General features: G+C 49.2%; 1 protein-coding gene across 5 annotated transcripts in view; it reads left to right on the top strand.

The window, feature by feature from the left end:
• AP3B2 (adaptor related protein complex 3 subunit beta 2) overlaps positions 1–26,548 on the top strand; it is a 533,172-nt gene that overhangs the window by 326,539 nt on the left and 180,085 nt on the right. For all 5 annotated transcript variants that reach the window (XM_069624707.1, XM_069624706.1, XM_069624708.1 and 2 more), the window contains exons 14-16: positions 8,815–8,924; positions 12,245–12,421; positions 21,864–22,050. In XM_069624707.1, the coding sequence (XP_069480808.1) occupies positions 8,815–8,924; positions 12,245–12,421; positions 21,864–22,050 (474 nt within the window). The remainder of the gene's footprint in view (positions 1–8,814; positions 8,925–12,244; positions 12,422–21,863; positions 22,051–26,548) is intronic.

Genomic DNA, 26,548 nt, shown 5'->3' with positions numbered 1-26,548 from the left:
CTCTGGGTCGGGCAAGAGGAAGGCCGAGCACCCGGCGAAGCTCCTGGAGAGGCCCCGGTCGAGCTCGAAGGAGAAGGGGGAGCGAGGCAGTGTCCCCCCCTCAAGGATAAGGCGGTGAGCACACCTAGGGTGGTGAAGGCCTTAATCCATCCGGCCAAGCCCTCTATCGAAACTGTCGCGGCGGCCCTGGCTCAGCCTGTGGAGGCTACACCAGTGGTGGCGACCTCGGGGCTCAGAGTCTCCCTGCCACCTCGGAGGGAGTCCTCTTTTGTGCCCATCGATAGGACCCCCGTGAAATCCCCCGTGGGGAAGAAAAAGGGGGGGCAGGGCGTCATCGTAGATTCGGCCTCAACCTCGGAGGAGGAGCTGGTCGAAGTCTTAAGCCACGGCCTCGGCGTGGAAGACCGGCCCGCCGGGATGGCCCCTGATCGCCCGTCGGATTCCCCTCTGCCAGCGCCGCGAGACAACTCGGCGGCCATTTTGTTGGCTATACAGACCTTATGCTCAGAGATAAGGACGAGACTACCGTTGCCGACGGAACCTCTCCCGTCGGGGGACCCAGAACCGGGACCTTCTGGTGTTCCCCCTACCAAGAAAAGAAGGATCCACCCTCCGCCTCCTTTTCAGCCGTCGCGCCCCTTCCAGCCCTCCTCCCCGTCCACCCGAGGGGATGATACGGGGACTGACACGGCAGCGACGGGTACGGACGACGAGGTATACGACGAGGATGTACCGTCGTCGCCTCCCACCAGGGCTTCTCCGCCCGACGAGATTGGATCGTTCCACTCCATGATCACCAGGGCATCCGAGCTTTTCCAACTCTGCCCTGAGGAGAAGAAGAAGGAAGGTTTCCTTTATCAGCGGCGCGAGGCCAAGAGGAAGACGGTCCTCTCAGTGCCTCTATTGGACGACATTTGGGATGAGGGCCTCACACTCGTCAAGAACCCTTCCACGACGCCAGCTAGAAGAGACCGGTACGAGAAGAAGTACCGGGTCCCGGACACGCCCCCCCTGTGCCTCCGGGCGCAGCCTACCCCGGACTCAGTCGTCTCCGCGGCGGCCAGGAAAAAAGCGGGGGGGGTGCGGCCTCCACATCGACTTCCCCACCGGACGGCGAGGGAAAGAAATTGGACGCTATGGGACGCAGAGTCATCTCGTCTGCGGCGACGACGATTAAAGCGGCCAACGCCTTGGCTATCGTGGCCCGCTACGACAGGGAGCTCTGGTACAAACTGGCTCCCCTACTGGACTTCTTGCCGGACGACAAGAGGGCAGAGGCCCTGGAGATCCTGCAGGAAGGTGAGGTGGCTTCGGACCACGCCATTACCGTTGCGATGGACATCGCCGACACTGGGTTCCGCCAGTTGGGCAACGGCGTTTGCCTTAGGCGGCGTGGTTGGCTCAAGGCTACGGACTTCCGTCAAGACGTTCAGACCAGAGTCCTGGACAGGCCCTTCGATGGGAACAACCTGTTTGGGAAAACAGTGGACGATTCCCTTCAGGCCATTAAAGCGGACACCGAGACGGCCCGGGCCCTTGGAGTTCTGCAACAACGACGGACGCCCTTTCGGAGCAGCGGAGGCAAGGGCGCCTCCAAAAGTTCCGGCGGCGGTTTCTCCACCTACCGTCAAGCGGCCCGCTCGTCGGCTCAGGAGGCCTACAGAGGACGAGGCAAGTCTGGCGGATCCCGCCGTCGTCGCCAAGGAGGTCAAGGCGGCAAAGCCTCGTCGAAGCAGGATTGAACCGACCGTGGGGTCGGGCCCCCACCGAAGCACCCCGGTGGGAGGCCGGCTGGCGAGCTTCGTCAGCGTGTGGGAGTCCATCTCCACCGACCGTTGGGTGCTGGACGCCTTGGCCCGGGGCCACGTGCTCGAGTTTCAAAGAAGGTGTCCGCGCGTCCCCCCCCGTGGCCAGGAAAGAACTTCACGTCCCTCAACTTCTCCTGGAGGTAAAGGCGATGCTCAGGAAGGGCGCCATCGAACTCGTCCCAAAGAGGCTTCAGGGCTCCGGAGTTTACTCGAGATACTTCCTCGTGAAGAAGAAGACGGGGGGATGGCGCCCCATCCTGGACCTGCGACGTCTGAACAAGTTCATCAAGGCGCAAAAGTTCCGGATGGTCACCCTCCAGCACGTCCTGGGTCAGCTGGAGGAAGGAGACTTCCTGTCGTCGTTGGATTTGGAGGATGCCTACTTCCATATTCCCATCCTAAAGGGGCACCGAAAATTCCTCAGGTTTGTGGTCCAAGGGCGTCACTACCAGTTCAAAGCCCTCCCCTTCGGACTACGGTCGGCACCCAGGGTATTCACCAAGTGCCTTGCACCGGTGGCGGCGCAGCTGCGCCTCGAGGGGATCCACGTCTACCCCTACCTGGACGACTGGCTCATCCGAGCCAAGACGAGGGAGCTCGCCGTGGATCACACGGCAAGGACCGTCCGACTTCTCATGGACCTGGGATTCTCCGTGAACTACGCCAAGTCTCACCTGGTACCCGCGCAAAACGCACTGTTTCTGGGAGCGAAGCTCGACACAGTGTCTCTTCTGGCCTCCCCGTCGGAGGAAAGGACCAGGTCCATCCTGGGCAAGGTACAGCGGATGTTGGTTTCCGACGCGGCCAAGGTGAGGTCCATCAAGTCCCTCCTCGGAATGATGTCTTCCTGCATCTACCTCATTCCCATGTGCAGGCTCCGGATGCGCCCGTTGCAGGAGTTCCTGGACGCGCGCTGGATCCAAACGACGGGCAGCTTCGAGGAGAGGATCACACTCGACGAGAGTTTCCGCCGAGCGGTCCGGTGGTGGGGCAACCGCACGCATCTGACGGCGGGCATGGACTTCCAGACCCCAGACCACCAGGAGACAGTGACCACCGATGCCTCCCTGGAAGGGTGGGGAGCGCACACCGAAAATCTGCACGCGAGAGGCCTTTGGCTCCCGACGGAGAAGTCCCTCCATATCAAAGTCCTGGAGCTCCGTGCAGTGTTCTGGGCCCTCAGGTCCTTCCTTCCGTCCCTCAAGGGCAAGGTGGTGAGGATCTTCACCGACAACACCACCACCATGTTTAACATCAGGAAACAGGGCGGAACCAGGTCCCCAGCGCTGTCCAAGGAGGCGCAGGACCTGTGGCATTGGGCCGTCGCCCAAAGGATGTTTCTGGTGCCGTTTCATCTGGCAGGGATAAAAAACACCATCGCCGACTCACTCAGCAGGGAGCTGCGCTCGTGCCACGAGTGGGAACTACGGCAGGATCTAGTGGATCGCCTCTTCTGACGGTGGGGCACACCCCAGATCGACCTGTTCGCGACGGCGACGAACTCCAAGTGCCGGAGGTTCGCCAGCAGGTTTCCCCAGGCGAGGAGCATGGGCGATGCCTTCTCGTTCCCCTGGGAGGGCCTGTTCCTCTACGCATTCCCTCCTTTGCCACTGCTAATCCGGCTCGTCAACCAGCTCAAGAGGTCACGGTGCAGGATGATCCTCGTCGCACCTGCGTGGCCGAGGCAGATATGGTTCGCGGACCTTCTGGACTTGTCAGCGTCCCCGCCAATCAAGCTGCCGGTGGACGCGGATCTTCTCTCCAGGGAAGGAGGCGCCATCCTCCACCACGACCCGAAATCGCTGAACTTGCAGGCCTGGCTCCTGCAGCGCTAGAGTTTGGAGGATACGACATACCGGCCGACTGCAGAGGTTCTTGCAAAGGCCAGGGCGTCCTCGACTCTTAAATGCTACGGACACAAATGGAAGAGGTTCTCTGTCTGGTGCCACGCACAGAAGATTAACCCTCTACGGATTACGGCTCCCCAGGTACTGCCGTACCTGCTGACGCTGGCCAAAGCTGGACTGGCACACGCGTCCATCAAGATTCATCTTGCTGCGATCTCCCGATACACCAGAACCACGGGCCGGACGTCCTTGTGGTCTCATCGTCTGGTGAAAGAGTTCATGAAGGGACTGTTCAGATCGTTCCCGCCGGTGAAGGCTCCGGCCCCGGCGTGGGAGCTCAACGTGGTGCTGACCAAGCTCATGGGACCTCCGTTCGAGCCTCTGCACTCGGCCCCGTTGAAGTTTCTGTCGTGGAAAACAGCATTTCTTGTGGCCATCACCTCCGCACGACGGGTGGGAGAGATCCAGGCCCTTTCATGCAAGGCCCCAAACTTGACTTTTCACGACACGAGGGTAGTGCTCAGGACGCACCCCTCCTTCATGCCCAAGGTACCGTCGGACTTCCATCTCAACGAACCCTTGGTGTTGCCTGTGTTCTTCCCGTCGCCTTCGTCGCCGGCTGAGAGGACTTTGCACTCGCTGGATGTGGCTAGAGCGCTGAAGTTCTACGTGGACCGCACAAAGTGTTTTCGGAAGACGTCACAACTCTTTGTGAACTTTGGACCTGTCAATCAGGGGAAGGCTCTCTCGAAGGCTTCCATTTCCATATGGCTCTCCGGCTGTATCATGTACTGTCATCGGTTGGCAAACCGACCGCTGCCTGGCCGTCCGAGAGCCCATTCCACCAGAGCGATCGCAGCTACCACGGCGTTCCTTTCTGGTGTGCCCCTGCTGGACATATGCAGGGCTGCTACGTGGAGGTCGACGCACACCTTCACGAAATTCTACTGCGTCGATCGGGATTCCAGGGAGGAGTCCAGGGTCGGCCAAGCAGTGCTGCGCAACCTGTTCGCCTGAGGTGAGCCTGGTGAGGAGGTAAGATGCTTAATGTTGAGTTTGATGTACTGCTTAATGTTGAGCCGTTGCCACCTCCCGTGGTTGTGCATGTGTGTACTGCTATGTATTCTTTATTCATGAGCATGTGAATCCATGCCAGACCCCATGCTGGAGAAGGAACAAGTTACTTACCTGTAACTGTTGTTCTCCAGCATGGGTCTGGCATGGATTCACATGCGAACCCTCCCGCCTACCCCTCTGCGGCTCTTCACTTGGTCATACTGCCACTTCACGTGCTTCCAAATCTGAAGATGGCTGCCAGAGGCGGTGCTTAGGTAGAGGGCAGTCATTGGCTGTGGTCAGTATGACGCAGAGACCAGTGATTGGTTATTACTACGAAAGACAGATCAGAAACGAAACTGATACTGGTTTTTTCTTTACCGAGGATTCCCAGCCTGACGACGGGGAATATTCATGAGCATGTGAATCCATGCCAGACCCATGCTGGAGAACAACAGTTACAGGTAAGTAACTTGTTCCTTATGCCGATATTGTTCATGGCAAACTGAAATTCTGAAACGCCTATTCTTGTTTTCCTAAGACTCTACTTCTTTGGTAAATTTATTATCAATGTTAGGTGCGACCCCTGCGAAAGTTTGTGGGGGAGGATACTTAGTGGTCTCTCCATAGCACTGCTGATCGCCTTAACACATTTCTTGTACAGGATTAACTTGTGTGGTATATAAAGGACTGATGCAAGTTTAGCAGGCAGGAATAATTCTCTTTTAATTTCATTGGGCACTTTAATCCTATTTCTGTATTGTGAGGGGTCAGAAATGAGAGACGGATACCAGGTTGTTGTGTTCTCGAGTGAAGACATTTGTATTAATTAAAATTGGGTTGGAAAAACACCTCTCTAGCCCTATTCTAAAGATGAACTTCCCTACCTAGAAACTAAAACTAAGGATTTTGTCTGTGTCAGGATGTCGGTAACTGAATAGCTGCTCTCTTGTCCAAAACAACCTATCCTGACCCTCACACTTATAAAAAAAGTGTTCAAAACCAAAAGTATTAGAATGACTCCAACAAAAAATGTTCTCCAAGGTAAAAACCCCTGGATCCAGAAGGGAACCCCCTTCTCCTAGATTCTTGAACAGCATGGCAAAATGTCTCTTTAGCTAGACCATAGCTAGAGCCACCATTCTATCAAGAGTAGACTATGGAAATGCACTCTTTTTGGGAGCTACTAAAGGACACACTGCTAATTGTCAAACTATTCAGAACGACGCGGTAAGAATCATTAAAGGGAAATCAAAAGACAAACACATCAGTGAAAAAAGAAGAAGTCTTCACTGGTTGGCAGCAGGAGACAGAGTTCTGTTTAAAGCTCTGACCCTAGCACAGAGGTGCATTCACGGTAAAGCCCCAGAATATCTCAAAAAGAAGATAACCTGCTACATGCCCTCAGATCCAAATCACAAGGCCAATTAAGGATAGCAAGGTTTAAGAAATCAAATGGCTTGGGCAGGGCTTTCAACATTAAAGTCGCAATAAATTGGCACAACCTTCCGATACAGTTAAGATTGGAACCTTCCTACACAATTTTCAGAAGGAATGCTCCTGGCGTCTGATCCTCCCTGCTCATGAGCGGCGTCTCTCTCCGAGTCCCAACGGCCTCCTATGCTTCGCCAGTGCTCTCAGTGTGCCCCGCACTTAGGAGCCCCAGTGTAGACGGCAACGTCTCCTTCTGCATTGCTTGCTGCACCTCTCTGTTCTATAGTGTAGATGCCATTTTTAAATATCCCACTCATTGCAGGTTTTGGAAAAACAACTAGTCCTGTCACTTTGCACAAACTCCCTTGTCCTCCTCCTCGTCTCAGTACCTGATTGGTTATGGGAGTTGTAGTCAATAACTTTCTTTGGGCTTTTAACTCCTGGATGTTTTTTCTCAGTTTTCACAAAAAGGCACAACAGGATTAGAGACCATGCTTACCTTTGGAATCTTAATTCTTAAATAGTTTTTCTCCTGGACTTTACATGAAGGAACATTAAGAACAAAAGGTGTTATGTGTGAGTTATGGGTATTTGGGTGGAAAGTGGGGCTTGACTAGAATGATGTAAAGAAAATGTTTCTTAACTCCCTCTGCAGGGGGAAATCCTTATCTGACAATAGGCCATTAAGGTCTTGGGGTTCAGGGGGTCTTTCTCGTGGAAAAGGGGAAACACGGTGACTCCTCCAATGATGCCATAAAACCTCCCTGGTAGTTGTCTGCTCCCATGTGATCATCCCTCATCGAACTGCCCTCAGGGTCAGGTTCAGGTAACGGCTGCCACCCCCTGGCCACATGGGAGGAGGATCCCACCAGGGAATCCAGGATGACTCCATTGGATTCATCGCAATATATTGCATGGTTGTTGTGCATAGTTAATCGTGTAAGGTTTGTTTTTAACCAAGAAAACAATTAAAAAAAAAGAATCCTACTTTATCAGTGGGTGCCCATCCTGGGTATCTAGTACGGCTTCATTTCACCTTTTGAGAGGGCAAAGTCAGGTAATTCCAGGCATAACATATAGCAGTCAGTTTACTTTATTGGGAGTGTACATACTTACAAGCTTGAGAATTTTGGAGTAAAAGCCTAATGTGAGCAAACCATTGAATTCTTTATTAGAGGTGAGCAGCAGAATGCGCCTGACTTTCGTTTTTGAATATGAGTACAAAAACAAAGGCAGAGTATCCATTCAGATTTGTAAAATGCACATCTAGGCCAAGCTTTAGTGCCACCTATCAGGCACAACTATTGCATTGGAGTACAACTAGGTGGGAGATGGCATGTGAGGAGGGGCACACCACATCTAGGTGTGGTTTGGTTATTTACCCACCCATTGACTGATCATGGCCATGCTAATCTTGATGGCTATTCCCATCCACTTTCTTCCCCTCCCTGCCCAAAAAACATCTGCCTGGGAACTCTTTGAGCTTTTTCAAGCAGTAGCATCAAACATTGACCCCACCGTGTTCTTTTTACTAAGCAGCCTGCTGAGATTTAATGGCTTGATTGAGTTGGAAATGTGTTCTTTGCACTGAAGTCCTGTTAAAAACCAGCATTGACAAAGCCAGCTGTTTTTGGCCCATGTATAGGTATTTCACAATGGCCAGTTAATCAAACCTTTTCCAGCTGTTGACATTTATTGCCAAGTATTACCATTATGGCAGTGCCAGGAACATTCTTGTCCCATGACTACACAAAAGACAAATCTGTTGGCTTGGCTTTGCCAATGCATGTTCTGAAATTAGGTTGAGTGTGTAAAGAAGTTTCTTTTGCTGTAATAAAGAATTGCTGTGTTGGGTAATAACTGGGTGGTGTAGGCAAACTGCAGTTAGTTCTGTAGTACTGTGAGTGTGTCTACGGTGGGATGCTTCACCGAAACTTTAGCAATTTTCAGAAGATCTAGAGTTTTGCACCGAACAAATCAATCACAGTAGGGGTCATTTTAAATCTGCAGGGCGTTCTTTTCTCTGTAACCGCTAGCTTCCTTTTTGATTCATTCAGTAGACAAATGTTGGGGTTTTTACGAACATTTAAAAACAATCTCGAAATTCTTTAGTGACTTCCGCGGAAGTCGCTGCCCTCAAAGACTCTATCCTCCAGAGCTTCTCACCCGTAAAATACTGCATATCCGTTTCTGCGTGGGCAATCCCTGATTGTGTGCTGTTGTTGTATGCTACCCTGTGCCTTTTCTTCTCCCCTGCCTTTTCTTCTCCCCGATCACCTTTTGAGGGTACAGCCTTGAAAGCCCGGCCACACTTTCGCCTTAGAGAGGCAGCCAGCAGAGAAGCCTTGCACGTGGGGTGTGCATTGATCTTCCTGTGCCCTACACATCACCTCCATGAAAATCCTTCTAACAATGGGCGTTTCCTGTTGATGGAGGCAGCCATGAAGGTGACAGAGAAAAAGAGAAACAATGTTTTGCCTCCATAGGGTGCTAAGGATGGGGAATATGTTTTCTACAGGGCAGACTGGGGCAGTCGAGGGAGTTGTCAGCAGAATATGCTGGGACGGAGAGCGGTTTTCTGTGCAGACTATAAGAAGAGAAAGCAGTGTCCCTTCTGCGCAATATGGCGTGGAGGTCTTAACCGGGAGCTCTCTCTTTATTCCATCCAGAACTGGTGGTGGCGGAGTCAGTGGTTGTCATTAAGAAGCTGCTGCAGATGCAGCCCTCCCAGCACAGCGAGATCATCAAGCACATGGCCAAGCTGGCAGACAACATACAAGTAAGTGCTCTCTAGAAGAAGATCCAGAGACCAGGCACAGGGAAGGCAGCAGAGGTGCAGACTTCCCTGGCATATAGTGCAGATTAAGCATGAGCGGCAGCAGTGCAGGAATCGTTGACATGCTGGACAGTTGTTGATGTGCAGCAGCAGGCGCCAAGCTACATTCACACTCACTGACTGGGGACAGTGCTGGCCCTTTCCGGCAAATCTTACTAGGAACGTGCTGACTGGGTGGGATAGGGAGATTTCATCGCAGGAGATTTGATCAAAGCCAAATCCATTACAGTTGTTTGGCTGAATTTGGCTGTGAATATTTGTGCGGGTGGGTAAGGGTAATAATTAAGGTTGTGGGGACAAGGGGAGACTGCAGTTGGGGTCTCCCCTGCATATATTTGCGGACAAATGACTTAAAAGAAAAAAGAGAATTAAATGGATTTGGATCCGACCAAATCTTGATTAAATTACATCGAACTAACTGGGTCAGTGCTGCTGGTTTCAGGACAAGCGTCATCCACATGCAATGATTGTCTACATTGCTTGAGCTGGCAGGTCAGCCTTCCTTTACACGCACTGGCCATGTTTTCGGCGTTGGCGACAATAGTCTAGAGCTGTGTTTGCAGGCAGTCCCTCACTGTTGTGATAGCAGAGATTGCCAAACTTCACCGGACTGGAAAACCAAGCTTCATTCGAACACAAACAGTCTATGGATAGTGCTTGAAAAAATAGGTTGACCCTCATTTGCCTAGCCTGCTATGGCATCACTGGGAGCACATCAAGCGTTATTCACTTGCGGTGATTATGGGCAACGTTGATAGTTTCACACATATATCTAGTCTCTAACTTTCTCCAGAAGACAATTCATATAAGATGGGGTGGCACGCACCCATCCTTACACAAAGCCCTTCCCTTTGCCCAATTTCCCAAATATACCACGGACAAGAATTAGGCGCTCTGAAACTACTACCTTGGTGATTTGGCACAGTATAAAAGACAAGTAACAATATAAGATACTCTAGAGAGTGGGGGGACTGCTGGCAGCAGCATTACCAGCATCATTTGTGTACACTCACTTAGCTGCTGTGCTGCCAGTATTAAGTAATGCTTCAATAACCCACACTGAATAGGTACAAAAAGAGCACATGCAAACAGGTTCCGCAAAGGAAACCACACAGTGAGTTTCATACAGGAAAGGTACATCAGCATTGAGAACTATTCCCAGTAATACACCTACCATTGGGACAACACAACACTGACATTCTGTACAGAGTTCACACACACACACACACACACACTCACACACACATGGCACTCACACACCATGTACAGCAAGACCAACCACACATCACATGTGACCCCTCCACACAGAGGAGTCTTGCCTCAGATGCATTCAAAAGGGATAAAGCATAGGCAGACACTATGTAAACACTCACACGTATAAGGTACGGTATAGAGAGCAACGTTTAAGCGACTTTAACAACCAGATTGCACAAGCTGGTTGAAGCTTGAAACACAATGTACAGAACAGGTGCAGTGCCTGCAATAGGTACACATTTGACAAATCACATTGTCTCATAACTACACGCATGTGTAGCTTGCTCTTCCTAAAATAACATAAGACAATTCATCTGGACTTATGATGGGTAACAGCCAAAACTAAAACGCCTTCTTACAGCTCTATCCCAAACGATGTAAACAGCCATCTATTGATCACTCTATAATCAAAGTTAGTTCCGATTGTACCCTACATATAGGCCAAAAGGAAATCCCTGAACTTTGACATCCCAGATCTGCCTGTCTCATGCGCGCTCCACTGCTGATCAGAAGCGGCTTACCCTAGCCCCACTCTCCCACCACCACCACCAACACACCTGTCGACTTGCCTTGATCTGTGAGGCAACCACAAGTGACTGGGAGATTGCATTTAAAGGGCACATTTGAATTCCTACTCTGAGGAATTCTTTGCGCAAAGAAAGGGTGGCAACCACTTGGCGAGAAGGCAACAGAGCCGTATTCGCATTGGGCGGAATGAGGGCAGCCATGCTGATCTCTCATGCCTTATCTGCTTACCTCATCAAAAGAGGGCTCCAGCCTGCACACAAGGCTTTTCCCACCCAGGCTTGTGTATCTCACTTGAACCAAGCCCATCTGTACTCATATGCTAAGAAGACATGTTGTACTTGCAGCAGCAGTGCGCCCCGTCACGCACAAGGTGGGTGCAGCGCATGCACACACACTGACTACTTAACACATTCAAAATCAAGGAGGGGCTCTGCCTTAACACGCACAAGGAAGACCTATTGCACAGACAGTGGATGTGGCAACTGTGCAAGCACCCCATACACAGGGAGACCAACAAACTGCAATAGAACAGTAGAAACCAGGCATCTTCTCCCTCAAAAAAACATGTAACACTGCACAACATCTATAATCAACACCAGGCTTCCTCTCTTGTACACACAGACAACAAGTACAGCAGAAAGCAACCTGCCTGGTACAAATCATGCTTCCTTCCACAAACACATATCCAGCACAAAACAGCCTCCCCTCACGCCCCCAGATAATATATCATAAAAAGAAGCTTCAGCCTCACACACCCCATATTCATTATAGACAAAGGTAATGTGAAGGTCACACAAAAGTAACAAAATGTGATTTTACCACCAAAACACAAAATGAACAGGTGCAGCTTAAAAGCACTCCAGAAAAGAAAGCCGATTTCAGAATGTGGAATTATATATATATATATATATATATATATATATATGTGTATATATATATATATATATATATATATATATATATATATATATATATATATATATATATATATATATATATATATATATATATATATATATATATATACACATGTGCATGTGTCTATACCCTCAGACTCCATAAAGGGCTTCAATCTCTGTCGCTCCATCTGACTCCATGCCTGTGCGTGTGTGTTCATATGTGTTTTATGAATGTCTTTTAATCTATGCTTGTGTTCTTATCTGTGCAAGTTTGTTAGTGTGCAGTAAATGTAGCTGTGTTTATCTGCATATGTATCTGTTTATATATACATCTGCATTTGTTCCACGTCTGTACCGATTTGCCTTTTTCGTACATGTGTTCAGTATTTGTGTATATGTGTGTATGTCTCTCTTTACATACATGTGTGTGCTCATGTGTGTCAGTGTATGTCTCGTCTTTGTGTCTATATGTTGTTGTGTCCTTATTGCCCTATTGTGAGCATGTAAGATCGCCCAGTCTCCTAACATCCGACCCACTTGTAAGTGCCACATAATGAACCAGTTGTCACCCTTGCTATCTAGGTGCCCATGGCCCGAGCCAGTATTGTGTGGCTGATCGGAGAGTACTGTGAGCACGTCCCCAAGATTGCACCCGACGTCCTGCGCAAGACGGCCAAGTCCTTCACCACCGAAGAAGATATTGTCAAGCTCCAGGTTATCAACCTGGCAGCCAAGCTGTACCTTACCAACTCCAAGCAGGTAAGGGGGCGCTGCCTACTCGGAGGAGAGAGTGCCAGTCTGCTTCCCTGGGCTCGTTACACTCGCTGTCCTCGGGCTGCTCTCCTTATTTGCCCCAGTGAACCCTCGGTCTGGTGCTTTCGTGCCCTCAAAAACAGTCATCCTGTGCAAGGGAACTTTAAGGGAGAATTTTCATTTCTGTGCCAATTCCCTTTATCCTTAGAGACCCCCAGCTCTTTTGCGGACTCAGGGCTTTTTTATCGTGAGTGGGAGCTTTTCCTCACTCTCTCGTGTTTTTTCTGACTAGGAGTTTTGTGTTTCTTTCTGTTTAATGGAGTCTGGTAAACTCCATAGCCATCTGCTTTTTGCATTGTGACACTAAGCACCTTTTATGCAGTGCCCTTGACAAGTCCCCTGGACTTCCCTTATTGTTTAACTACATTTTCTTGGGTGAACTATTGTTCCCAAGAATAGTAAGATGACTACTGTCTTACTAGGGGTCCAGCACACAGCACTGTGTAGTGCTGGGGGGTAACATAGTAACTCCTTATCCCACTTCGCATGTAACATTCTGTTACACTAACTAACTTGAATGCTGTTTTCTCGGCTGCAGTACAGCACCCACGGGTGACCATTTTCCCAAAATGGCCCATGTCTTCTTTTTTCACCATTTCTTGTCAGTTAGTTCCTTCTGGGCTTTTACTCTGTTGTTTGAATTGGGTTTGAGTCCTTTGTGCATTTTGCCTTTGGCGGGCTTCAGCCCTGAAGCCCGCCCAGGCTCCAGTGTGTCTGGAAAGTCAGGAAGTGAGGGAGGGTCACGAAACGTCCCTGTCCTTTGTCTCTAGCTGTGCTTGATTGAAACTAGTTTTGATTGGCCGGCTGGCTGTCCGGAAGGACAGACACCCTGCTGGGTGATTGACAGCCTAGGGCTGTGAATGAATGGGAACTTGCTTAAAAGGGGAGGTTTTTGGGACTAGAAGGAGAGTCGACCACTCAAGGACAACATCCGATGAAGGCATGAAGGAACGCCAGCAGCACCCTCCTGGACCGCGAACTGCCCAGTGAAGCCCTGCAGCTGACGACTTCCTCCCTTGGGCTGGTGGGACCAACTAGCCTTAAAACAAGCTTCATTGTGGTGCAACCCCTGACTTGTTGTGAGTTTCCAAGGCTGCCCAGGGCCCATCGAGGGCTTAGTCTTCGAAGTGCGAATCCTGCCAAAACTTTGTGGGCATCCAGGGGACCCTTTAGAAGCAGGAAATCTTAATCCAGAGTCCCCTCACAAGAGTCCAGGACCAAGTAAAGAAGTAACTTCCAACCAGAGCTGTTCGTTCTTCTTTGGTGCTGAGAAAAAGGCACCAAAACCATAAAAGTCCCCTGAATCAAGGAACATCCATTGCTGCCGAGTCCCTCTTTCGAGTGCTGCTACAGAAGCCTGACAGACGTCCTCCCTTTCATCACCACGACCAAGGACCAGGAACAAGGGTCTGCTACAATGCAACAGGAAGGCATCCAGCTGGAACCAATTCTTCAATTATCAGGTACTATGGGGCTTGGGGTACATCTACCATTTTGCCAATTGTGGTGCTTCCTAGCTTGGGGAGTACTATTTGAACCCCCTTTGAGTTGACCTCAACTCACCTGCACTGGCCTCCCAGCTTGCGCTTCTTCAATGTAGCTCCTCTTGAGCTCCTGTGACTTTCTCCTGAACTACTGAATATTTTAAAACATTTTCTAAGAAGAAAGCATCATAACTTTCAACTGGTCCATTGACTTTGGCTGTCCTGGCTAAAGGCACCCTTCTGAACCTATTGGCTTTGGCAGTGCTTGTTCCCTTAAAGGTTTTAATTGTTAAACACTATTATTGCTGGGATAAAGACTCCCTGCATCCTGCATATAAGTGGTTTTATACTTACGAAGTATGTTCTGATGTGACTTTAACTTCTCCCGCCTTAAAACTCAATATTCTAATGGTGATCACAAATAAGTGTTACTGCTGTCCTCAAATTACGTCACTCAGTGTGCTGGAATATGTATAACATAAGAAAAGTTTACTCCCCTACTTAATTGCTCTATTTGAACTGAATCCTACTTTAGGATTAATGTTACTATTAGTTGCTGCTTTTTAAAGATTGTCTAATTATCCTTGTGTATATATAAATAAATATGTATATTATAACTTTAAGTGTGTAAGTGTTTACTTGGATACCTGTATTTACTAATTTCATTGTACAGCTCTGCAGCTCACATTACCCCTCTTAAAATAAGCCGGGCTGCTCAGTCACTCTACCAACTTGTGTAGTACAGGCCTATATTAAAAGGTGGGTTACCTAGCTTAATCTCCAACTTGTTGATTGTTTTGCTATGTGAGGTGCAAGAGCTTCCAAAGCTGTAGAGTTTAGCCAGCAGGTATGTTGGCGTTTCATTCAAGTCTGCTTTTTAGGTGATGCATGCAGCTTGGAATATGATGCTCGTGAGAAGGGGGCACCAGTGAAGCTCGCACAGTTTTAGGGTGATACTGTTGAATGTGCTGGCATGTGTAATGAGGTGGGCTGCAGTGTTGTGGGCTGCCTTGAGTGTGGGCAGGTGTTTGGCTATTAGCACAGTATGGGCTTGAATCACTGTGTGGAGGCATGCAGGGATGATTATTTTGATTTTGCAGAGTGCGGAGATCTGTAGCCACACGGCTTGCACCTTTTTGGCTATGTACTTTGGAAGGAAAAGCTAATGTCAACAATTAAGCCCCAGTGTTCGGCAGCGTTAGACAGCTGAGGGGAGAATCCTTCCAGGCACATCCATCCAACCATTGTTGCACAAGTTGCTATTTGGTGGGGAACCGATAAGGACAAATTGGTTCTTGATGGGGTTTCGTTTGTGTTAGGCGTTTGACATCTGTAATCTCTCATAAGTCACACTTTGTTATATCAGATATAACTATTCCACGTTCATAAACATTCTGTCCGTGTATGAAATGTTAAAAAGTTTCTCCCTGTCCACTGCCCTTCTCTGCCACTCACTTCCTGGTCTGTATTGCTCCCTTTGTCCACTCACTGGCTGTTATCCTATTGCTTCTTTTTCAGTCTGCCTTTTCTATCGTCATATCTCCCCAGCATGGGGTCTGGCATGGATTCACATGCTCATGAATATTCCCCGTCGTCAGGCCGTGAATCGTCGGTAAAAGAAAAAGTTTTACTTTCATGTACAAGCTGTATCTCTCCTCTTAACCAATCACTGTCCTCTGGGTCCTACCAGCCCCAGCCAATGAAAGTCCTTTCACTAAACCCCTCCACTGGCAGCCATCTTCAGATTTTTACTGCATGTTTCAGTGTTGGGAGTCCTCGAGTTTTGCTCCGTGAGCTACTTCGAAATGTTTCGACAGATAAAGTTTCTATTTTTGTCAAAAATGAGCCTGTGTACTCTTCTCTCCATCTGCCGACAGCAGGGATCCATTTGTCTGTGAATTTCAAGCGCCCTTCAAGGGCGAGGATCGTCTACGTTTCTTTGAAGTTTCCAGAAGGTCATCGGGCCTACTCTGCACCTCCGACCATGACGGAGGAGAAGGAAGGTAGGTCACTTTTCAGGCCCTGCACTAGATGCGGGGTACGGAACGTGTTTGTAGAGGACAAACGCCTCCAATGGCTCTACTGTCTTCACCCGGACCACAAGAAGGGAGAGTGCGAGATCTGCCTTGGTTTCCCCAAGAAAACGATGGAGCGGCACAGACTGGCAGCGTGGCCGAACGCCAAAGCCTTTGCCCCATGCCCCGAGCAGGGTCATGCCTCATCCAGGACAGGCCGGTCTGAGGAGCAGGCGTATAAATCCTTTTAGGGCGCCCCATCCTTAGGGGGCCAAGACAAGGCCAAGCACCTCAAGTCCAGCTCCACTGGGGTCGTCACGCAAGCGGGTCCCGCGATGTGCAGGACGCGATCAACATCACCATCCGCCTCCATTTGCCAGCCAGCAGTCGAGCTCCTCCTCAAAAAGGAAATCGCCCAACCCGGCTAAGCTGCGGGAGAAGTCCAAGAAGCCAAGGGCTGGAAAGAAAAAAGCTGCCCAAGAAGGCCCAAGTGGCACAGGAGAAGTAATCGTCGAGGATTGAGCTTGTGGCGGCTGCTCTCATGAAGGCGAAAGGGGCTGACACTTCCAAGGTAACCCTTACTGCGACCAAGGTGTCCCTGCCTCCAACGACAGCTTCGACAATGGCACGAGCCTAGCACTCTGAACACGCCAGTTCCACAGAGGGATGTATCCCTGGACATCCTATCGACCCTGCACACTTTGGTGTCAGAAATCCAGAAAAGGATACTGTAAACCCTGGTTCCCGGCAGCCCCCGACCAGCCTCCGGCTAAGAAGAGGAAGCGTCACTCAACAGCCCCATTTCAGCCTCCTCATCTTTATTGCTGTGCCCTCCCCCCGGTGGACCCGGATACTGGGACAGACATGACAACAGACAACGACGATGATATCGTCACGGCGGGCAGATCTCTGCAGCCGAGAGCATCCCCACCGGATGAGTTGGGTTTGTTCCATTCCATAGTCGACAAAGCTTCCGAACTTTTCCAGCTTACGCCCGAGGAAACCAAGAAGGAAAGTTTCCTGTACCAGAGGCGCGAGGCCAAAAGGAATGCCATGGTGATACCACTGCTGCACGACGTTTAGGAGAAGGGCCTAGCCCTCTTGAAAAACCCCTGCAGAGCTCCGGCCAAGCGGGATGTACTGAAGAAAAAGTACCGGCTGCGGGAGTCCGCACCCAAGTGCCTACTGTTAGGGAGAATTCTCAGAAATGTACTTAATTCCTCTCTTCCTTAGAGAGCCCCAGCTCTTTTGCTGGACTCTAGGGGGGTCATTATGAGTTGGGCGGTAAGGGACTACCGGCACCGGTAAGGATACCGGTGCCGGTAATCCCTTGCCGCCCAATTCCGAGGTCCCTTAGCGGGAACTGTAAGGAACGTGTGGTCTGATCACACGTCCCTTACGGGTCCCGCTAAGGGACCAGGGCACTAATAACGGGCTTGCTAGCCACAAGCCCGTTATTAGCGCCATTCCAATTAAGCCCTATAGGGGCTCAAATGGGAATGGGGAATGGTTTGTTCGATGGGGACTTACCGGTCCCTCCAGGGTCGGAATGCACTGGTAAGTCCCCATTGAACAAGACTGGTGCCGGACCCGGTATTGGAGGCAGCCATGGCACAAATAGCGCCATGGCTACCTCCAATCTCGGAATGAGGTCCTAGGACTTTTTCATTTTTACCTGGAGAGAGTGAGACCCTTTTTCCCACTTTCTCATGTATTTTAATATGATTTGAACACTGTGTTTCTTTTGGTTTTTGGAGTCTGACAAACTCCATAGGCATCTTTTTACATTGTAGCACACAGCACCTTCAGTGTAGTGCTACAGGGAATTCTTCCAGATTTCCCCAACAGTTTAAAAACCTTTCTCTAGGATAACTACCGTTTCCAAGAACAGTAAAGTGAAATTGACTTTACTTACAATTTTACATTTCTAGACCCAGCACACACTATTTTACAATATGGTGCAGGAGGGGTTACATAATATCCCCATTGTCTAGCTTCTCATGTAACATTTTTATGTTACCCATTCCTCGATGAATGGCTGGTGGCAGTAGTTTGCTTTCTACTACCGTGGTGTGTCTTTACCGCGGGCTGCGTTCGCAGCTGCTGTAAAGCACCCCTGGGTGCCATTTGTGTCAAAATGGCACCAGTCTTTTTTCAGCATTTCTTTGTGGAAAGGTCCTCCTTGAGATTTACCCTGCGCGCCAAACCAGGTTTGGTCCCTTCGTTTGTTTTGTCTTCAGTGGGATTCACGAGTGAAGCCCGCCCCTGGCTCCAGGGTGTCTGGTGGGGGCAGGAAGTCAGGGAGATGCCCGAAACTCCCTGTGCTTAGTCTCATAGGAGACAGGAATGCAATCGTAGTTGATTGGCCCGCTGGCTTGTTTCGCAACGTGGTGCTGGTCGCAGAAGATCTCCCATCTGAGGGTCACAGCCCCACAGATTCTTCCGAACTTGTTGACCTTGGACAAGGCGGAACTGGCGCACGCCTCTATCAAGGTGCATTTGGTGGCTATCTCCCGCTACACCAGGTCTCCAGGAAGATCTTCTCTTTGGTCCTCAAGGAGTACCTCAAAGGACTGTTTCGATCTTTCCTGCCGGTGAAGGCTCCTGCCCCAGCATGGGAACTCAACGTGGTGCTGATGAGGCTTATGGGGGGGCTCCCTTCGAGCATATGCATCAGGCCCCTGTCAAGTTCCTGTCGTGGAAAACTGATTTCCTTGCGGCCATCACCTTTGCCAGGAGGGTGGCTGAGATCCAGGCCCTATCCTGCAAACATCCATATCTTTATTGATATTGATAGTTTATTTGTATAGCACCTATACACACATGAGTTTCAAAACGCTTCAAGGCAAGGGAGGGAGCAAGGGAAAATACAATGACATTCTTACAAGGCCTTGGGACATTAAGAATGTGAAATTAACTATCGTACTAGGAATGATAACATTTCAGATAGTGCAAGAGCTTTGACAATGATAAGGAGGGGAGGTTGGGAGGGGGAGGGGTAGGTAGGAGATGAGACAGACGAGACTATCATACTAGGTCTGACGACATTTCTGGTAGTGCAGGGGAATGACAAAAGTTGAGGGAAGGGGGGGCAAAACAAGTGACTATCGTACTAGGTCTGATGACATTCATGGCAGTGCTGGAGATTGACAAAAGGAGAGGGAGGAGGGGGGAGATGAACAAACAAGCGATTATCATACTAGGTCTAACGGCAATTCTGATAGGGTAAGTGCATAGAATATAGTGGGGTGGGGGAGAGAGTGAAAAGACAGGGAGAGGAAGAGAAGACTGAGGAGCAGTGAGTGTAGTGAAAGAGAGGAAGAAGCAAAGCCGGCAAAATAAAGTGTTATAGAGCACATAAGCAAGTGCAGAGGTCAGTACTGGTCGCATAATGTTGCAAGAGATCAAGTCGTAGATGGGCACAACATGACTCATGGTCACTATGATTACGTGATGCTTATGGCAGCCTAGCATGAGAACGAGATTCGAGATGGGTGAACCAACATGAGTCACACGAGTCCAAAAGTCAAATCAAAGCATCAGCAACAAGGCGGTGATGGTGTCACCATAATGTGTCAATACAAACTCCCACAATGAGCAGCGAGGGATTGTTGATGCAGGAGGTGGGTGGGGGTAGCAGAAGAGGGTAGCCTTGGGGCGGGGACAGCAAGATGAAGGATTTAAGCATACAGACATCACATGCATACAACAGAGGGGGGACAGCGGAATACAAGAGGCAGGCAGCGTTACACAACTTGCACAACTTACCATGCCACGGAGAAACTTTCCTCACCCCAGCACCGGAGAAGTTGACGTTGGCTTTGCCTGATGATGGTGGGGATGGCCTGTGCGGACTGAGGCCGTAAACACATGTCGATGCATGCTTACCTGCTGTCTGAGCAGGGGTTCGGGCCCTGGGGCCTACTGGTCCAAACAGGTCCAAAAAGGAATTGTCTTTTTCTTTGTCTGCCCTTCGCTTTGGACACCCGGGCGAGAGACGCCCTTGATGTAAGAGTTAAGAGAAGGAAGGAAGAGGCAGGGCTAAGAAGGTGGGTGGTGCTTAGGCCAGATGACCTAGATTTGAGTTTCCATGAGTCGAGGGGGGTGCTGCGGACGCACCCCTCCTTCATGCCGAAGGTTTCTTTGGAATTCCACTTCAACAAGTCTTTGGTGTTAGCTGTGTTTTTCCCAAAGCCTTCGTCACCAGCTGAAAGGGCCTTGTACTCGCTGGACGTTGCTCATTCCCTGAAGTTCTACGTCTCAACTGTTCATGAACTTTGGTCCTGTGACCCATGGGAAGGCCTTGTCCAAGGCTTCCATCTCCAGGTGGCTCTCCGGCTGCATCACACACTGTCATTGGTTGGTGAACCGGCTGCTGCCCGGCCATCCGAGGTCCACTCCACCAGAGCGATCGCTGCGACAACTGCGTTTTGTCTGGTGTGCCCCTGCTGGACATCTGCTGGGCTGCTATGTGGAGGTCCGCGCACACCTTCACGAAGCTGCTGTGTTGACAGGGATTCCAGAGAGGAGTCCAGAGTCATCCAGGCAGTGTTACGCAACCTGTTTGCTTGAAGTGAGTGTGTTCCGGAGGTAAAGGGTATTGCTTCTGTTGAGCCTTGCCACCTCCCGTGGTTGTGTAATGTTGTACTGCTATGTATTATTTATTCATGAGCATGTGAATCCATGCCAGACCCCATGCTGGAGAAGGAATAAGTTACTTACCTGTAACTATTGTTCTCCTGCATGGGTCTGGCATGTATTCACATGCAAACCCTCCCTCCTACCCCTCTGCGGCTCTTCTTGGTCATATTGCCACTTTACATGCTTACATGCTTGTCTCAGGGGTAACATGCTCCGGAGCAGCACAGGTTTGATCCCCGGGTCCACGCTTAGAAACCTCTAGGTATTAAGCGCGTTATAAATAACCTATCATATCATACCAAATCTGAAGATGGCTGCCAGAAGACTGTCATTGGCTGGGGGCAGTATGACCAGAGCACATTGATTGGTTTAGAGGAGAAATACAGTTTGTAAGAAAAAGTGAAACTGTTTTTCTTTTACCAAGGATTCCCGGCCTGGCGACAGGGAATATTCATAAGCCTGTGAATCCATGCCAGACCCATGTTGAAGAACAATAGTTACAGATAGTTAGCTTGTTCTTTACCTGTCATAGACCTCTCCTCATGGTTATTCTATTCCATATACTGCTGCCTCTATCCCATGTCTGTTTCTCTAGCAAAATTTCAATTTCTCAGTCCAGTTTTTCCTTATGTTTCTCTCCACCGTCCTCCCCTTCACTTTGTTCAATGTTCCTTCTGCGCCCACCACCTTGAACATTCTTTCAATCCTGTCTCATTCTTTTCTTTTGTCTATTCATTTCACCTACTCACCAGGTTTCTTTCCCTTTCCTGTATTCTCCTTTTTGTCTGCTCACAAATCTCTTCTCTAAACTTCTTAATCTCTTTCGCTCTTCTTGCTCTTTCATTCTCCTTCACCCCACTTTCTTTGCTTCTCTCTTGTGCTGTCTCTTGTGCTTTCTCTAATTGTTCCAGCTCCCCTTCTTCCTCTTTCACTTGCTCCCCTCCCGTCTCCTGCTCTTCCATTCTCTTTTTCTCTTCATGAACCCTCCTACCTCCTTTATCTTACTTTCAGTCTTCCTCTCGCTCTTTCTCATTCTCTCTGCTTTCATTGCTTTTGTCATTCAATTCCTCTTGTCCTGCTAATCAGCTTTCTTTTGTTTCTCACTTCCCCTCCCCCGCTCTGTATCTCTCTTTCCCTCCTCTTATTTACTCACTATTTCTCTAAAACACCCCTGGATATGTTCATACCCATTTTGTCCACTTATGACTTTCTTGATTTTAATCTTCCTACACTTGTTGTTTATTGCAGACCAAGCTTCTGACCCAGTATGTCCTAAACTTGGCTAAATATGACCAGAACTATGACATCCGAGACCGTGCCCGCTTCATCCGCCAGCTGATTGTCCCAACAGAGAAAGGTGGCGCTCTGAGTAAATATGCCAAGAAGCTGTTCCTGGCACAGAAGCCCGCCCCTGTTCTGGAATCCTCATTCAAAGGTACTAGTCTCTTGAGGTGGATGTAAGCATCGTCCTTCACAGAAACGTTTGTAAATCGCCCATTATAGGAGACCCCTACGACTCTTCGATTGGTCATGAGCCGCTTCAGACATGCAGGACACACTTTTGCAGACCACAAGCCCTTGTAAGCCACTGTATGTGTGGTGTAACTTTCTGACAATGTCAGTACTTTGATGGACCAATGCAGCATGCATGAAAGAATTTGTGAGTGAAGGGATGTGTGTTTTAATGCATGGAGGCCTACAGACATATGGACAAAAAGACAGGTGGACAAATGATAAAAAGATGAGTTGATGGAGAATTAGATGGGGGCATGTAAAAACAAAGGAAGAGATGGCGCTATTTGAATCCAGTCCAATTGAATAAAGTAACATGAACCTGTGTCGCACCTCTTTGAACAGAAACACCTTAAGGTGCTTCTTTTGTGCCGAATGAAAGAACACATAGGGAACACATTTTCCATGAGTAATACTGTAAAGAAAATGTGTAAACGTATTGCGTAAGCCTTTTACAGATTATCTTTACGGTACGGCTTGTGTACGCTGCCTTTTTCCCTTCTTATTCGCACTTGGCTGTGCAAAAGGGGACCTTGCTACCCCTGAGTACAAACCTACTAGTTCTCCACCATCAAATTATGAAATTGAGCAAAATGAGCTCCAGGGTTTTCAGGAAGCAGAGGTTTCTTTCCTTTTCCGGTGCCGAAGCGGTTTGTCTCAATACGAAACTTCAATGCTTTCCACAACCAGGTTATTTGGAGTTAAGTTATATTACAAGTGATTTATAAAGCGCCCCTCTGTCATTTATATGACTTCAAGGCACTGAAGTCCTTGTGAGTGGTTGCTGATGTGCATATCTTTGGTGGGGCTCTCATAGTCTGTGCACTCAGTTTGGTTCAACGTCCTTACGGGGGCCTATGGTATGGTTACCAGTGGTATTCAAACTGTGGGTCGCGACCCCCTAGGGGTCCGCGGGTGCATCCCAGGGGGGCCCTGAGAGCTCAGCATGAAAAAAGTATTTTTTTTTTTTTTTTAGATTGGAAGAAATGGGCAGGGGTGGCCCACATGGGCGGGCTGAAGCATGAAACTGTCTCAGGCAACAATGAAAAAGTGGCCCACAGTTGTAAATGGATATTCATTCCTTTAGTCACAGACAGGGCCTCATTACTACTATGGCGGACCAGTAACAACGGTGCTGGTAAGCTACCGGCACCGTTGCTACCGTTCCGCCATAGTAAGAGTTGTGCTCGTGGGTGCTTGACAGCCCCCGCCAGGTCTGACCTCAGCTCGTCGGATGCACCGGCACCGTTATTAACGGTGCCGGTGCATCCGAGCTCCCCCTTCCCATTTGAGCCATATGGGGCTCAAATGGGAATGGGGATCTACCGGCACCTTCGAAAGGGCAATTATCATGTCCGCCTAACTCGGCATGACCTAGTAATTGCCCATTCGCGGGTGCCAGACCCGGATGCAACTCCAGTGGCAGCCGTGCCGGTTTTACCGGCACAGCTACCGCCAGAGTAGTTATGAAGCCCACTGTTTCAATAGTACCCAAAGGGTTGCTTTGTGTTAAAATGTAAGTAAATTGTGATATATTCAGCAACAATGGTCAACATTACTAACTGCATAGTGGCCCCTCACCCATTATGGAGGAGCTAAGGAGCCAGCCCAGTGAAACAGTGAGCACTCCCTCAGCTGCTTTATCCAGCTAATGGAGTGCTCCTGGGCTGGCGGAACTGTCAAAGGGAAACACTGTTTCCCTTTGACAGTTCAGTTTAGTTCCCCAGCCTCACATGCTCACTGAGCCATGCAAGTGCTGGGGCGTTTTGCTTCGCCAGCATTGCATAGCTCATTGGAAATGCTGGCTGGGGCACTGCATGTCTGTATGTCCGAGGGGGAGCTCCTGCGCCTCCTCGCACATACGGACAGAGCAGCTGGAGCAGCACCCACACACAGGCCAATGCAGAAGGTACGTTTATGTTCATTGTTTTTATTTAAACATGTGTATGGATGCGTTATGAGTGAGTGTATGGTGATGGATGCTCATGTGAATGATAGAGTGATTGCTGTATGAATGTGCAGCGCCTTGCATATACACATAATCATGTTCATTGTGTTAGGACCAGTGGGGCCCAAGGGACAGGGATGGTATCTTTTTACTGGACATCTATCATTCAAAACCCTCTGCCTTGTCCACAAGGCTTTCTGGGGCCTCGGTCCAAAATACCTTCAGCTATTCCTCCGCAAATACCTCCCCTCTCGAGCTCTTCACTCCTCTACCTCCAACTCCCTCAGGGTCAGTCGTTTATCAAAGAAACGAGCTGGGGGTAGATCTCCGTCTTCGGCTGGGGCCTCCCTCTGGAACAGCGCCCTGCCACTCTAAAACTTGAGGAGAACCATCTTTCTTCCTGCACTTATCAGACCTACCCTGTCTGCTGCCTTAAACGTAGCACTTGCAAATTGCTGGCTGCACTACCACTGTTTGTTGCCTTTATTATTTATTTATTGTTATTTATCTGTTTCTCCTCTGCTTCGCACTTTCCACTTCTCCCCCCTTCCATGCACTTTTCCCCTCACACTTGCGCGTTCTCAATGTCACTGGGCCTAGTAAGATCGCTGTTTGATTCTCCTCTGTTCCCCTCCCTTGCCTTGTCACGCTCTGAAACACTTGTGTACGAGCGCGATAGAAATAAAATATCAATGCCTGCCCCCTGGACTCCCAGCAACAATTGCAAACTGTTTGGCTATTTACCCATTTTTTGTTAAAAGTATGCTCTACAATGCAACATTTTAACCTATTATTTAAAAAAAAATTCACAGGGGGAAACCCCCCCGAACCTCCCCTTAATGCCCCTCCACTTAAAAAAGATTCACCAGCCGCCACTGGCCCTCAGACTGTGTTGGGAACGGGATGGGGGAACCGAGGGACTATGGTGGGAGCACAATGGGCGGGAACCATGGGATAGTGATGGGAGCAGAGTGGGGAGAGCCCTGGGTGTGTGATGGGGTGGGGAGAGACCAGCGACTGGGTAGGAGTGGGATGAGGGAGCCCAGCGACTTTGATGGGAGCAGGTGACGGCGCGCAATATATACTGTCCATTTGGCATTTCTGGGGGGTCCCGACCTGCCCAAATTTTGCTCAGGGGGGCCCTGGCCAAAAAAGTTTGAAGACCACTGGGTTAGGCGATCACCACTTCGTGCCTGTCCAGGTTTGTTAGGGGGGGCATGTCTGAGTTATTAAACGTAGTTTTGAGCTGTTCGGCAGGAGAGGTCTGGTACGATAGGTCCTTTCCAGCTAATCGAAGGATGTAAGTCTATAGGGTCAGTGAGGGAAGTCGTACTCTTAGGAGGTAAGGCACCTTTTATGCTCTTCCCATCGACCACCAATCCCCCCGTCCTGTTAGTCCATGATGTGCTGCGCTAAGGTAAGAGATGCCCAGTGATGGCGTATGCGGCCAGTGATGTACAATGTCCTGACAGAAAGGAGGTTACCTATAGGCCTTTCTCTTCAGGTTCAGTGGCTATATCAGTGATGAATAGATAGTTGGTTTATGGGTTTGCCTTTGGATGAATTATAAATTAGATGATTGCATTTAAGAATAAGTGTATGTGAAAGTAGAGGAAATGGTGAATGGAGTAATCTGTTCAACATGATAGAATAATGGGTAATTAATAATAATTATTCTGCTGTTTTATATAGCTGACTTACACTGGGAACCCATTTTCAGAGCACTTATTAACTGATATTATTATTACTGTGATTATTACCCAAAATGGGTTACTCAATGAACCTGAGAGGGTGGGGTGAAGGCCTGAGTCTACCCAACCAGGGTATTGCAGCCATGACATGCAGCTTGATCCTGATCCCAATGTGAGCACATTTTATGAGGACATATATGTACAGCTGGTGGAATAGCCAGTCTTCGTAATTGTACTGGGTGAGAGAATTGGCTGAAGATCAATCCCATGAAGGCAGGATCCATCCTACATTCATGGATAGATTTTCCGGAACTCCTATTTCCTCCATCCAACACTTGCTAGGGGTCAAGCTATTGTGCCTTTGTCCATATAGACAAATCAGAACATTCCAAATTCTTTTTGGTCATTCAAAGTCCTCCTTCCAACAGTTTTTAACAGCTGCCACCCTCACATCAGATAATTCCATGTTCCATAAACATTCTCTCATCCACATCCAACTAATATACCACATGGAGCACCTTTGTTCACCAAATGTGTCATAGTTGCTGCTGGAAAGGCACAGCACCACTTTCTCTCTCTGGAAAGGGAACGCTCTAGGGAGCAGGTGAGTGTATAGAATTGGGAATGGCATGCCATGAAAGATGGCACACGATTCATTGGCCCAGGTTGTCTTTTGTGTTGAAGGACAACGTGGAAACAGGAAGTTGAGACTGGTGAAGCTACTCACAAATTAATTTTGTGTCTAGGTCCCTTCCCATCCCTGTCTGCCCCCACCTGGAGCA

The sequence above is a fragment of the Ambystoma mexicanum genome, chromosome 11 (genome assembly GCF_040938575.1).
Source record: "Ambystoma mexicanum isolate Mex_15411 chromosome 11, UKY_AmexF1_1, whole genome shotgun sequence".
NCBI classification, from domain to species: Eukaryota; Metazoa; Chordata; class Amphibia; order Caudata; family Ambystomatidae; genus Ambystoma; species Ambystoma mexicanum.
The sequence above is the reverse complement of the archived record's forward strand: the minus strand, read 5'-3'. Positions and strand labels throughout refer to the sequence as shown.